This window comes from Pyxicephalus adspersus, chromosome 9 (assembly GCF_032062135.1).
Source record: "Pyxicephalus adspersus chromosome 9, UCB_Pads_2.0, whole genome shotgun sequence".
NCBI classification, from domain to species: Eukaryota; Metazoa; Chordata; class Amphibia; order Anura; family Pyxicephalidae; genus Pyxicephalus; species Pyxicephalus adspersus.
The window spans coordinates 47,760,171-47,774,604 of NC_092866.1; the positions used below are offsets into that span (position 1 = coordinate 47,760,171).

At 39.4% G+C, this 14,434-nt stretch overlaps 1 protein-coding gene across 4 annotated transcripts in view; it reads left to right on the forward strand.

Moving 5' to 3' along the window:
- The window catches only part of BBOX1 (gamma-butyrobetaine hydroxylase 1), a 64,823-nt gene that overhangs the window by 9,842 nt on the left and 40,547 nt on the right, over positions 1-14,434 (forward strand). For 3 of the 4 annotated variants that reach the window (XM_072421829.1, XM_072421828.1, XM_072421827.1), the window contains exon 2: positions 5,841-6,254. In XM_072421829.1, coding sequence (XP_072277930.1) covers positions 5,871-6,254 — 384 coding nt within the window. In that variant the 5' untranslated portion in view covers positions 5,841-5,870. Of the gene's footprint in view, positions 1-3,101; positions 3,122-5,840; positions 6,255-14,434 lie in introns of those variants that run through there. The other variant, XM_072421830.1, reaches the window with a different exon arrangement.

The window sequence follows — 14,434 nt, forward strand, 5'->3', positions numbered from 1 at the left end:
ATATATTGGACTGTGTTAATGGCATATGACTATGGAAGGCAGATTAGATTGTGAGCCCCTATGAGGGACAGTTAGTGACATGAATATGGCCTTTGTAAAGCATATAATAAATATTAGGTGGCAGATATTTAAGAATATCAGATATTTGTAAATGCGTAATATGTTGGCTGTATATAAATACAAGATAATAATAATACAGTGTTCATGGTTGGTGTTCTGATCCGCTGCCTTTAATACCTTTCAAAATCGCAGACCCAGAATGAAGGAGCAGCTCGGGTGTTTATCTAATTGTTGTAGAATTTGTGCCGTTTTGGGTGTTGTGAGATCGCCCGTAGCAACGGGTCAGAAGATAGCAGTGAACCAGACAGCGGACTTCAAAGTTGCAGTTAAACAGGCTCCTGCCAGTCTATTTATTAGCACCTTAGCAAACAAAAGAAATGGCTCAGCTGAGCAACTACATACCCTGGCTCTCTCTCAGCCTGGCATCCACTCTGGCTTTCTCTCAGCCTGGACTCCACTCTGGCTGTCTCTCAGCCTGGAACCCACTCTGGCTCTCTCTCAGCCTGGCATCCACTCTGGCTCCCTCTCAGCCTGAAATCCACTCTGGCTCTCTCTCAGCCTGGAATCCACTCTGGCTCTCTCTCAGCCTGCCATCCACTCTGGCTCTCTCTCAGCCTTGAATCCACTCTGGCTCTCTCTCAGCCTGGCATCTTCTCTAGGTCTCTCTCAGCCTGGAATCCACTCTGGCTTTCTCTCAGCCTGGAATCCACTATGATTCTCTCTCAGCCTCTGACTGCTCACTCTCAGCTTGGATCCCTCTGGCTAATTACTTCCTTCTCCTGCACCTGAGTGCAGGTGCATATAACCCAAACTAGGATTGGGTTGGGCCAAGGAACCCACCCTTTCACTCCCTTGACCGGCTCCAGGGCCCTATAGAACCTGGTTTCTTCCTAGGAAACCTATCCTAACCTATTAACTCTCTATTCCCTGGAGCCTTTTTTTACACTTTCCTGACACTTTTCTACCCTTTCTAGGGACACTCTGTCACAGTGTGCTTGAGACTACTGAAACCAAAAGATCAGCTTTACATTCAGGCAGTTATGATGAGTTCAGCAATGGCAGCTCACATCATCTATTAGTGAAAAGACCCCTTTAAATTTCTTAGAATTTGAGCCATAGCTTTTTGCAGCAGAGTGGGTTCAACCACAGTGCTGTTCTCTTCCAATAGAGTTAATAGAAGTTGGAAACCTTTTCTGGATGTGGCTTCAGCAGATCGTGGCACAGTTCTCAAAAGTGGCATGTCGCCTTTGGCCATGTGGTTGTCTTCTGAAGATCTGTGCTATTACCACAGTTATAGCTGCATGCAAATCTGATTACCTGCAGTGCCACAGGCACACAGCAGTAGTTTGTTTTGGGCCTGGGACCCGAGGACCACAATTTCCCACCACAGGTATAATAGGGCCCTAAAAGTTTATTCATTTTCTTTCTAAAGTTCATAGTCTGTTGTTTTCCAAAGCAAAGCTTGCTAGAAAAAAAATTTGAGTTTGTTGAATACTGACATTATTTAAAGGATAGAGTAGTGATTTAGAGCCATCAGAAGAAACCAAAGAGTTGGGGGACCACTAGACCAATACACCTGAATGTTTAGCAGATGTTGAAAGGCAGGGGTCGGCAAACTTTTATAAGCACTAGGCTATTTCAGGGGTGGGCAGGGGCACACTAGGCTGGACTGTGAGCCCCACCCTAAAAGCTCTGCCCACCACCAGGGAACTCCCCCTGAAGTGAATGCCCTCTCCTCTGTATGCATTGCCTCCTTGCTGTGGCTCCCCTATTTATCGCAGCCATAATTGATACTTCCGCTGCTGCAGTAAATAGGGAACGGCGGAAGTATCAACGCTGGCTGCGATAAATAGGGGAGCACAGCAAGGAGGCGGCATCCGGTAGTTCCTAACACCCCCTGGCCGATCCGCGGGTTGCCGGCCGGCATTAGGCCGGATTGGCCAGGGGGCGTTAGGCCGGAAAGAACTACCGGCTAGGCTGGAGTTTGCCGACCCCTGTTGTTAGGCATAGTATATGTGAGCAGATTGACTGCCAAGTTTGTGCTTGATTAACCAACTCAATCTTTTCCCCAAAGTCCCAAAGCTGCACACAAATATATGGGATTCAACCAGTACATTGATTAGATGCAATCAGTAGTTTATTACACGTTATACAGATTGTGGACTTTTGATCAATATTTACTGACTACCACTAGTAGGAACCCAAAAAATTAAAATCAGACTCAGCTGAGGATTTCCCTTTAGATTCATCTAATTGGTAGATTTGCCCATCTGTTTTAGCCCTAAGACAGTGGAGTTTGGCAGCACACGCAATGAAGTGTTAGGAATTAAAACTTGCAGGAAAAAAAAAATATTTTTCATTTTTAGAAAGCATCAGATTCATTTTCCATTTTTCATGTTAAGTGCTCTTTTAAACGAAACCCAGGAAAGCTCTAATCGAATTGGAGGGATGCTACTACCTGATGATTTACACCTGTGTCTCCCAACCAGGGTTCCATTGAACCCTGGGGACTCTCCAGAGCTTGCTAGGGATCTCTTGAGTAATTTTTACCTCTCAGGTCAGTTTAAAGCATAACTAAACTCAGAAGAACTAGACAGCACTTTTATTTAAAGTAAAAATTGTGTTTGTTTGTGTTTTTTTTAATTGCAACACCCTTTTTTTTACTAAAAAGGGTGCAGCAATGGCTCCTGAATTCTCAATCACCTAGGCGATCAAGAATGAATGGGAGCGCATAGCCTCCCAGGATACCTACGTCACACATCCCGGGAGGCTCTTGGCTGCTCTTTCATCATAGGGAAAAAAATTGCTCTTTCATCATAGGAAAAAAAATTGCCAATCCCATGCATGCGCAGTGAGATCGGCAAGTTTTTTCCCAATTTACGTCCCCTGATCTCATGCCTGCACAGTGTGAGATTGGGTGACGTATGAAGAAGAACGCGAAAGAAGAGAGGAGAAGATGGCGGCCCCTGGTGCTCCCTCTGGCCCAAAGACAGATACCGGGAGGATGCGGGACCCGATGGAAGAAACCTCCCGACAGACAGACTTATCCGCAGGATTGAAGGTAAGTGTGATTTTATGGTTATGGGTTAGTTTTGGGTTTACTTCTACTTTAAGTTACACCAATGATCTTTCTGGGAATGTATAGAAGCATTCTTCCCATGAACTCTGAACTACATTATAGGTTTTTTTTGGTAGGAGATACTTTAAAGAAAAATATGTACTACCCCCATGACTAGGTGCCAAAGATTAAAAAGCATCAAGACACTTTTAATCCTCACAATTTTCACCTCCACTTGTAGACTTTATTGTTATGAATGCAATAACGAGATCGGATCAGCCAAGTTGCCGACTCAAAAGTGGTAGAGGACTTTGGTTGGCAGTAGTGTTCTTAAATATCTGCCAGCTAATATTTATTATATGCCAAAATTTTAAACAAAGCCAAATGTTTTATGTGGATGCAAACAATATGATGTTTGCAATTTACTAATCTAGTGTAAATAAAAAGTTACAGAAAGACATATTTATAAACACTCAATCTATTTGTTATTACAGAAGAAGCACATTTTCTATATGGGGAAAGTGAATTTTCTAGAAGAAATGTCAGAAATCTTAACACACATGGATATCACAGTACATGGGGTAAAATTAAAAAAAAATAATGAAAAGTCCTTGAACTAGAAGAGCTTTTATACTTCCTTCTCTAGTTGCCTGTATCACTTATCTTCCATGACCTGCTTTAGACATTTCAGCATTCAATGCCCCCCTCCACCAGGTGCGTTGGTTCCATTTTCTACCCCAATATCACCCGTATGACCTGTAACAACCTGTGACCTGCAGAGTCAGAGGACAGAACCATAGCATGCAGGAGGGGTAACAAAAATCTAAACTTTCAGAAGTGTTGAGTGTTATGGAATCTGTTGGAGGTTGATGTGGGTAAATAGATGGGGAGGATAAAGACACAGACCACTGAAGAGCTAAGTATAAAAGCTTCAATATTACAGGAACCTTCCATTAAGATCTTTATCAGAGGCTGACATCATTGCTTTATAAAACTCTGTGCACTGAATGTGTCCATTACATATTTCTACCTAGCATGTCATAGCTGTCAGTGGTAGGATCAGGTAGAGATATAGCTTGGCTGCCAAATCCTCAACCTGGGGGGATACAGAGAACAAAGAATGCTTGTATCTGTCCTTCCACACTCAGTTTAACAGGTTGTATTTATATATCCAAGAAGCTCTGCTTTTGGAAAACATGGGAAAGTTGTCCAAGCCCAAAATAGGTCCTCCCTGAGGGTTTAAAAAAAAAATGCCAGACTGTCCTATATTGCATATCTTTTTTTTTTTAACACAGGATGTCTTTAGTTTGAGGACATTCTAGAAATGTGGGGTGTCATGGACCCACATGGACCATGGTTGCAGCTATCCAGAGATTTGCACCCACATCTTTGCATCAGTTCTATTTCCTGCATTATTTACCAACCCCCCCCCTCCCCCCCATCATTATCCTAAAGAATAAAAGGAGGACAAAGACCCTGCAAATTAAATGGCCATCCTGAAGACATTTGGAAAAGGTAAGTATATTATATACATTTTAAAAAATACATTGGAACAAGGAAAGGTTAGAAGGTGGGAGGGGGGTTGTGGATTTAGTACTCTTTTTCTAAGGCACTTTAACTATCTATGAAATCTGATAAGTAAATAATTAGAAAACCATTTTCTATAAATCAGACCCACCATCAGATATATCTATTTATGCAATGTGCATAGATTCTGAGTTGTGTATAATGGCAACACTTGCATTAATGTACAACCTTTTAAAAGGAACACGGTCCTCTCTGTGACGATGATGTGATCGCTGTGATGATGTCCCCATCTTTCTTTCTCACCAGAAAGACAGCACCACCTAAGTGCGGACATCATCATCCATCATCTTCCTAGAATCATACAAATCCTGGTGCCTTTACAGTAGTCTTTGGCACTGAACTACTCCATTCCACATTCATTCTCTATAGCTTGTCATGTTAAATGTAGTGTCTTTCTCAAAGAAGCATTTCAGGATTGTGAGGAAGAAGTAACCAAGCTACAACTCACCACCAGTTTGAACATAGTCTAATTGTAGAAGAAGAACAGGCAAAATTAGGATTTTGTAATGTATTTTTTGCTACGAATGGAGTGGTATTGATCTTAATATGCACTAACTTAAAGTGGAAAACTCAAAAAACTATGGCACATGTGGTGCCAACTACATAGCCAGCTGGTGGACACAATGAAACTCCTATGCATGCACAGGCCTTACATTCAGTGGCCATTTAATGACCAAAGAGTATCTTCTCGGACGTCCACTTTGGAGCTGGCAGTGAAGATAGAGCTTTTCGATGATGCAATGATAACAGGTCCTGGACCTGTAATTGCTGCAGGGCCACTGCACACAAGTAAATCTCAGCCATTATTGGCAAGTATGCTGTGCACACTGTGCATGCTGTGCATACTGTGCATAATTGCTGATTATGGCAGACATTCACCACCCACAAATGAGTATAGTTCCTCTTTAATTCATTTTAAGTATTGAAGGAGTTGTATTGTAGATCATGTTAGTGTATATTTGTAAAAACTTTGGATAAATGAATAAAAGAATTAGTATTTTGGAGCAAATCAGCTCTATAGCATTACAATCATCATATAACTGTTCCAACCTTTTTTAATACATAGATTGTAATGTTATTGTTATATCACTTTAAAATACTAAAATGCTAATGCAGTCTTTTTTTTCTATTCCAGTAGTGAATCTTGAATGAAAAGTGAGTCTCTATGTGGACTATTACCGCTAAACATTTATTGCGGAGCAAAGTCCGCCTGTGTTCAGCACACATATCAGCAAATGTTCAAAGAAACAAGACATTTCCTTGTGTGTCCCAGCTACACTTCTCTCGAGGACAACACAGCGCTCCTGTCTATGACCAAGCTGCTCAGACAGAGACCATGATCCAACACTTGGAGGTACTGGATGCTCAACGCTTTGTCTGTGTACACTGGAAGGATGGAGGGCAAAGTCTATACCCCTATGTATGGCTGAGGGACAACTGCCAATGTCCCCAATGCTTCCTACAGTCTGCCAAAGCCAGAAAACTTCCCATTGAGGATCTGGATGTAAACACTGGGCTGGAGAAAGTAAATCTCTACAATGGAAACAAGGTACATAGATAAATGCTTTGAATATTGTTGTAATAATCTTGTTTTTCTCCATGCGCCAGGTTTGGCTTAAAGTGGCCATGAATTGAATGTATCTAATAGATTAGAGATTTGATTTAAAGTTTGTTGGATGTTAATTGATGTATGTATTGATCATATATTGATATGTAATACCTGTTCTTTGGTTGATCAAACACCACAAGCTTGGACAAGCTATCAAGTCATCAGGGAGCTCTCCTAACCACCGTTTGGAGGGATCCCTGATGTTTACTATAATAAAAGGGCTCTTCCAGCTTTGTCTGTTGGTGAATGTTAGGGATTACCGTTCCAGATGGGGAGGTGGAGTTTGTAGACCTGGACCAGGCTGGTCATTGGGTGCACAGTGGGTATGCCAAATAAATGATCAATATCATGAATATATCAATTCCTTACCTGGATGTTCACCCATGGACCAATGTATGGTTGCCTTTCAGTCAAAGGACCTAATTTTTTTAAAGCTCTCCTAGGCTGGAGAGGATACACTTTCATCACTGAAGCTGGGTGATCCAGCAAACCTGGAATGGATCTTGTCTAGGTTTCAAAACATTTGTTGGCAAATGGAAAATGGCTTTGAAAAAATCAGTTCCAGGTTTGCTGGATCACCCAGCATCACTGATGAAAATGTATCCTCACCAGCCTCGGAGAGCTTTAAAAAAACAAGCCCATAGTGTTTTTTGTTCTTTTACATTTTGCAAAGAATAGACAATAGATAAAATTCTTGTTTTGTCATCTATAATGGAAATGAAAAATACCCCTTAAATGTCAAACAAAATCAATTTGAGTCTCTTACAAGCATTTTATATATTCAGTCCAAATTGACTATTCTCTTATATGTAAAGACTTAGAAGGACTGTTGAACCTGCAAGTTTTGCTACCCCACTAACAACACTATGCAGCTGGTAATGAAATGGTTAATCCTTTGTGTGTTGTTGGCACCCAGAAGCTTTATGACTTAATTAGAATTGTAATTTTGGTGAGCAAGTCAAATGCTTTCATGTTCATCATAATTGTTTTGTAAGCTCAGACAGACGTGTGGCATAGAATGATGGGGCATAGGATTCATGCTGGCACTGGGATGGGAAGTCTGTTACAGGATCACCAGTTACAGATAAAAAGAGAAAAAGCATGAGAAATAGAATCATTGCAACCACAACATCTAAGAGATTGTAAAATTACTAAGATCTGGACCACTTTTATTTAGTTTGTATATATATATATATATATATATATATATTTAGGCTGCAGCGCATATTTATAATTGCTTCTGAGCTTACACTCTTTTCTTAGTCCCTCTGCAAAGCCCACAAATACCTATAAGTCTGAATTATGCAACTTCTTGTGATGGGGTGGCAACAAGTGCTGCACTACTATGGAATTCAGAACAAAGTTGCCACTCTCAAGTGGGCTGGTCCTGTGCACAATACAGTGGGATAAAAAAGTGGGGACATGGCTATCGGCATTGTAATTACCTAATCACAAAAGGAAGTTTTTTTGTGTGCTTTATGAGACTTGTACATAACATAATAACTGGATTTGGTTTGTGTTTATATTGATATACAGCAGCTTTAGTTGTACTTTATATTACCCGGCATATGAATTACCAATCTCATTTCAGCCATCATGTGTGTCTAATATTACTCATAAATATAAGTATAAGCAGAACACTGTTATTAAACTCCATCCAACAAAATAGTTTTTAGGATTTGCACTGTTAATGAGCCATAAAGGGCTTGGACTTTAACTCACTGAAATATTTTAAATTGGCCAAGGGTTGCAGAATAAACCCAGAAAATCCACTCTGACATACTTGCTATAGTGGGCAGCTGAGTGACTAAATGGTTAGAATACTTCCCATTGTAGGGGTTGTTGTTGGGATTCAGACCAAGGGCATTTTTGCATTGCATTGTTTGCATCTTTGCAAAAGTTTCATTTCATTAAAATGTAAACATTGTGTTAAAATGAAAAGTAAACTCAAAAATATCAGAAACAGGTTAGAAGGAGAAAAGAGAGGGGCTTCAGGCTCTTGTTTTAAGTTGTGTATTTTTCAACAAGCAGAATAGAATAGAATTTGCTGCTTAATAAAAACTGCTTGTTGAAAAATACACAACTTAAGTTGAGTTTTAGTCTGGTGTCATACATCAGTACAGTAGTGTGTTACATCACAAAAGACCATTCCCCATTGTAGAATCATGGGGTGGTGGTTGGCTAGGCTGAAAAGTTGTGTTCTAGGCTAGAAAGAAGGTGTACATGAAAAAAACGTCTTGTTATCCGACACGTTTCACCACGGGGGCTTCTTCGTGGGTATATATCAAGCGTAATATATTGTCTAGGTGAGGTGGAAATGTCAGAGATAGGTATGACACAGAAAAATATAAATGTTGCTGTTGATATGGGTTAAGTTGTAGATGGTGCCTTGGGTTAGAATGTGATATAAAATACAGATGTTTCCTGGTCTTTAAATGTATGAAATGCCAAGTCTTGCTGGAATTGGCTATCAAAGGCAATGTAAACAATATGTTAAAATGAAAAGTAAACTCACAAATATCATATAGCATTGACCAGGGCAGCTTGAAGTCTTTCAGCAACTGCCCCAACCAACCTATTGCTCCCACCCCTCCACAATAACACCACTACACAATTGATAGGTTTGTAGATTGATATTTTTGTGCTGATCTCATCCATCTGCCACCCCCACCTTTGACCTAACCACTGTTTACAGCAATTTACTAGCCAAGAAGAAGATGCTCATACCAAAGATGGATCCCCCAATTGCTCTCAAGCACTACCAAAAAAACACTGCCTTCCAAGACTCCAACCACCACTAAAGGAAAGAAAAGACGAGTGGGCAGGAATCTTTTCCACTTCCTAACACCTTGGTTGTAACCTCTCTGTTCCCGCCTTTGTCCATACCCACCAACCAATCTCCCAAATATTTTAACTCTTCTTACTACTATCTTAACCCTTCCCCAACCGGATTCTTTTTGCACCTTGTCCTGCAGCCCCTCCACCTATTTGCTTATCTCAGCTTCAGGGCCCAACTTTTTAATGTTATTGTCATTTTGATAATTGTCATCACTATTTTTGTAACTTAACTTTTCCCTGTTTTTTTTCTATGAAAATATCAACTCCAGCCCTACCTGTTGTTCTGCACAGTTGTAAAGGCATATCTAATGTATATAAATTGTTTATCCTGATTCCACTGCACACTGGCAGCAGATATGTATCTGAAAGAGCATGCTGTATACTGGTTTGTTTTTGTTTTGACCCTTTCATGTGTTTTGGGGTGCCGGTTTTTCAGCCAATGGCTCATGATCCTTTCCTGGTCAACCAGGTCTTAGCTAGAGAATTTCCCGGTATAGGGTAACAAAGGTCTGTACCTGTCTCCCAAATGTATTTGTGCACTGTCTCTTTGTTGCACCAGTTTTTAATGAAAAGTAGTCATTTCAACACACATTGAGCCTGAGTTAATAAAGCTCGCCAAGACTGGATAAGATAAACTATGATTACCTGGGGTTACTCATAATAGTCTATGTTCTCCAGTATTGAAGAGCTTTAATAAATCAGGCTGATTATGAAGGCATAGATAGGAAACTGTCAATGAGAAATGTCATATACCCGTTGTAGGAGCGCATTTAGAAAAATGTGACTCTACATAGGTTAAAGAAGATCAACATTACTGAGATTTAGCAAGGGATGAAAAAAGGGTAAATAATTCAACTTTTCTATAGCATTTTTTCAAAAAACACATTGTCATATTAATGTAATTTATTATGGGTTAATAAGTCATTCATTTACCAAAGTTCTCCAAGACTGATGAAGATAGACTATTATGGGTAAACCAGCAAAAATGCAATAATTCCTAATTATTTTAGGAAATCCATCCCAGTTTTGTTGCTTCAGCCCGGTTCACCCATAATAGTTTATCATCTCCAGTCTTTGAGCACTTTATCAAATTTTATCAAATGTATAGTAACTTTCTGGCTTTTTTAGGGGTTTCTTGGCAATTATTTAAGGCTATGCTCAAACTAGCAGTAGAAAAACACATTCACCACTAACAGGCACCCATTATCCATAACTAGGTGTCCAGGAGCGATTTAAGGAAAACATATAAGTTTTCAAATGCCTATGCAGAGGTTTATAGGCATTTTTAGATGTTTTGTTTTAAAGCCTTTTAACCAGAAATAAAATAGCTAATGTGACTATTTCTGTCATTTTGTTTATGCCCATATGGCTCAAAATTAAAAAAATCAAAAGCAATGTTTTGCAAAAACCTATAAATGTTTCCCTTCTGATGATTGTGAATGGCATTGTAAATCATATCTTGCTTTCAGAGATTACCAAAAACCATGATCACCCCCCAATATAGAAACTAGACCTTCCAATAGGCTTTGGACCTGAATTGGAAATCATCATCTCCTATACATAAAATGTCTTCCAGAAAATAGCTTACTATTAAAAGTAAGGGGAGGGGGGGTAAAGTGTAGCTCCCTTTAACTTTTGTAAAAAACATACTCTATTGCCCTCAACAGTGGCAAGGCCCATAGTTGGAAGAGTGGCCCTCATCTCTACAATGTAACCTCTGTGTTGTAAGTTTCTGCAAGTGGAAAGCTTATTTAGAATTTGGAAGCCCACTTTAATTAGGGGCTCTCAGATATCCACCCCCTCACCATGGGGAATGAGTACAAGGGTACATTTTTCCTCTTACCCATGTCCAGAAAGAGTTAAAATAGCCGTGGAAACAACAGCATACAATGGAGAAAGTTAAATGATACTTAGCTTTTCAGCAATGTCCAAATAGCAATGGATCATCGTGGGACGCAAATATTCACAAATAAACACAACAATTGTTTTAAAACATAGCCTGAAGCATACATTTTTTTTAAAAATAAGCACCATCTCTGAAAGCACATCATTACATACAATGTCATTAAAATCATCAGAAAGGAACCATTTATAAGCTTTTACAAAACAATGGCCTTTTCTTTTATTTTCTTTTTTACCATAGAAATGGTTCTGATAATGTCACAACTGTAAAATCACAAGTCAGGAAATGACTTTTTCACCTAATTGCACTTTGGAAACTGCAAGCTACCATGTCGCCATCTCCTATTACCATAGCGGAGACGCTGACTTATAATTTCACTTTGTCGAAAACAATAACATTTAGTTCAAGAGGGATGAATGCTTCTTTCTGTGTATAGAAAAAAGTGTGACATTGGTTCCACTTTGATCATTTGGTAAATGAAACGGCTTGGACAAAATAGATAAAAATGAAATGCCACATGCAAAAGTATTTTTTTACTGCAATCTACTTTAGACAGTTTCTTAAGGTGGAATTAAATAAAAAAAATAAAACTACAAAAGGTAGCTTAATATTGCAGACGGGACAGGCTATGTCTCTTGTGCAATAAAATAAACTTACCTGACTGATCACAATTTTTGAACTAAACTTTCCTCCCCCCTTATTCTTTTGCTCCAGACATCCTGACCTGATCCACTTCCAGTTTTGGGATCTTTGGTGTTGATTGGCTGGGCTAAAATGACAGAGGTCCCCGTGCATGCTTCCAGTTTATTCATTTCTGTTAACAGAACACTTAAAGAGGACCTATCATGACATTTTTGCCATTAATTTAAAGCGTAAAAAACCCTTTTAGATAATGAAAAAAAATGTCTTTTTTTAAATGTTTTTATAAACTTTTTTTTTAAGTTAAAATTGGAAGACTCCTTCCTTCCTTCTTTACCACCGCAGAGGTAAAGACTTAAAGGGAAACCTAGAGCCTCCTAGGATACGTACACACATGCGCAATGAGATCGGTACTTTTTTCTTTTTAGTTTTCAGGAGAAATGTCACCCCATCTTGTGCCTGTAGGGATAGAGATCCGGTGACATAAGAAGAACCCAGAAAAAGAGTCCAGAAGTTTATGGCCCCTGGTTTCTCTGGGCAGAGAAGAACAGGAAACTCAGGCCAGCGTGGGACCAAATGGAATATGATAAGGGATCAAGGGCTCTGTGCAACTAGGTAAGTGCCATTTTTTTAAATGAAAACTGCACTTTAAGGAATGAGAGGTCCTCGCTGTGTGAATAGATGCACAGCTACACAATGGGGTTTTTGGATTTTAAAGTTTAGTTCCGATAGTAGTACCTCTAATTTACATTAACAAACACAACTGATTCAAGAATACGCCTGATTTGATTTTGGGTTTTGGAACTTCTTTGGCTAATACAGGCATATCAATGTACTGCAATTTCAATTGCACCCCCAACTTTTACTGTATGGAAGCCGTAGGGAACCAATTTGTGTATGCGTATGCACACAGTTCTGTTGGGCTGGTTTGCAGCATGGTTCCTGGATAACACGTATTACTGAAAAGTGTGTTACAGACAGCGTAAGAGATACCTCTAGTGCGGGGCATCTTCTCAATGATTTCAGCTGTGGCTGTGACCGGAATTCCCCTTGGGATCATAGTGGAACTGCAGAGTTCATCTGCAGTTCAGTTCCCACAGTCACATGACCGTGGGAACTTTGGGGTCACAGCTGTTACTGCAGGCGATCCCCAGGCATTAGAGGTAGAACGGGGACAACTTTCCCCATTCATCACATCTAGTGCTCTGTGTCCTTGGATAGAGAAACTCTATCCAAGAACACATACTACTAGTACAGTGCAGCAACAGCAATCAGGATCACTGTTGCAGCCCTGTAGTATATGTTCCTGGATGGAGTTTCTCTATTCAAGAACACAGGACTCCCTGTGTTCTTGTATGGAGAAACTCTATCCAAGAACACATACAATTAGTAAAGGGCTACAAGAGCAATCTGATTGCTCTTGTAGCCCTTAATAGTCCCTAAAAATAACCAGAATTCTCCCACTATTAACTTCAATAGTGTTCAAATTTGGCATTCGATCACCCGAACAATATCTCACTATTCGATTGAATAGCTGTCGAATCGAATAGTGGGATATTCGACCAACACTACTTGTAATCCTTTTTAGTACAGTGAACAGTACACAATGCAGAAAATTGCTCCTGGGTGCAAAATACTTGATCACCAAATTAAAAAAAGAAAATATGTTCTGTTCAGCATGGAGGTAGGTCTGTGGTTCTATGAAGTTTTGACACAATCGGCAGCACAGATAATTGTGTGGGTTGAGGAAGAACAAACTCTGCTAAGCATGAGCGAATCCTGGAGGTCAGTGAGAAATTGAAGTTGAACGCAACGTTCTAAAACAAAACGGAAAATTAGGAATTAACTATTTGAAAGGCTGTACACATTTAGTATAAATGTGTATAAATTGTCTTCCTCATCTCCAGATTACCTATTACAATGCAAGGAGCTGCATAGACCGATACCTCAGCAAAGTTACACATTCACTGCAAATTACCAATTAATTTCTATGGGCTGTCAACCATTGAGACCAACAATTAATGAGCTTTAAATGAGATCTTAGCCTTATCTGGGTGACATTTAATTTGCTAATCAATGACAATGCTGTATCATACCAGAAAAACAGTTGTCACCCTAAGGTAGAATGCACCAAACACAGAACTTCATTGCAGGATTGATAAGGAAAGACAAAGAATAAGAAAAAAAAAGGAAATCTGTTTTTTAATTACATTTACATGTTAAAGCTTTGATGAGATTTCAGGAATTATGTATAAGCCAGACAAGTAGCATTTTTTTTGTAGAAAAAGTACAGCAATGATTTTTCCCATGCCAGGTTTTCATTAACACAGCAGACTTAGTATTCTCTTCAAAACACATTTTAGGAAGGAATGTCACATTAATCTTTTTAAGCTGAGTTATTTAAAAAGAACTAATAATTCTTGGGAAACCAAAAACCTTCCAGTGATCACCGTAGATTTATGGAAACATGGACATTTTCAGCAAAATTTTTGTTGACTTGGAATTTGGTTAAGGGATTATAACACTTTATATATATGGACACCGTGCCCGGGACACCTGTAATGAATTAGGAAGGGCAGGCGATCATATAATCCTGATGGAGCTTTCCTAAGAATGATATGTTTCACACACAACAGATATATAGGATTGTAAATCAGAATCTGACTAAACATAAATCTAAGTGCTTGGAAAGTTATTGGTCTGTTGGGCTTGGTGAGTTATTTGGATGGGGGGAAGGTAA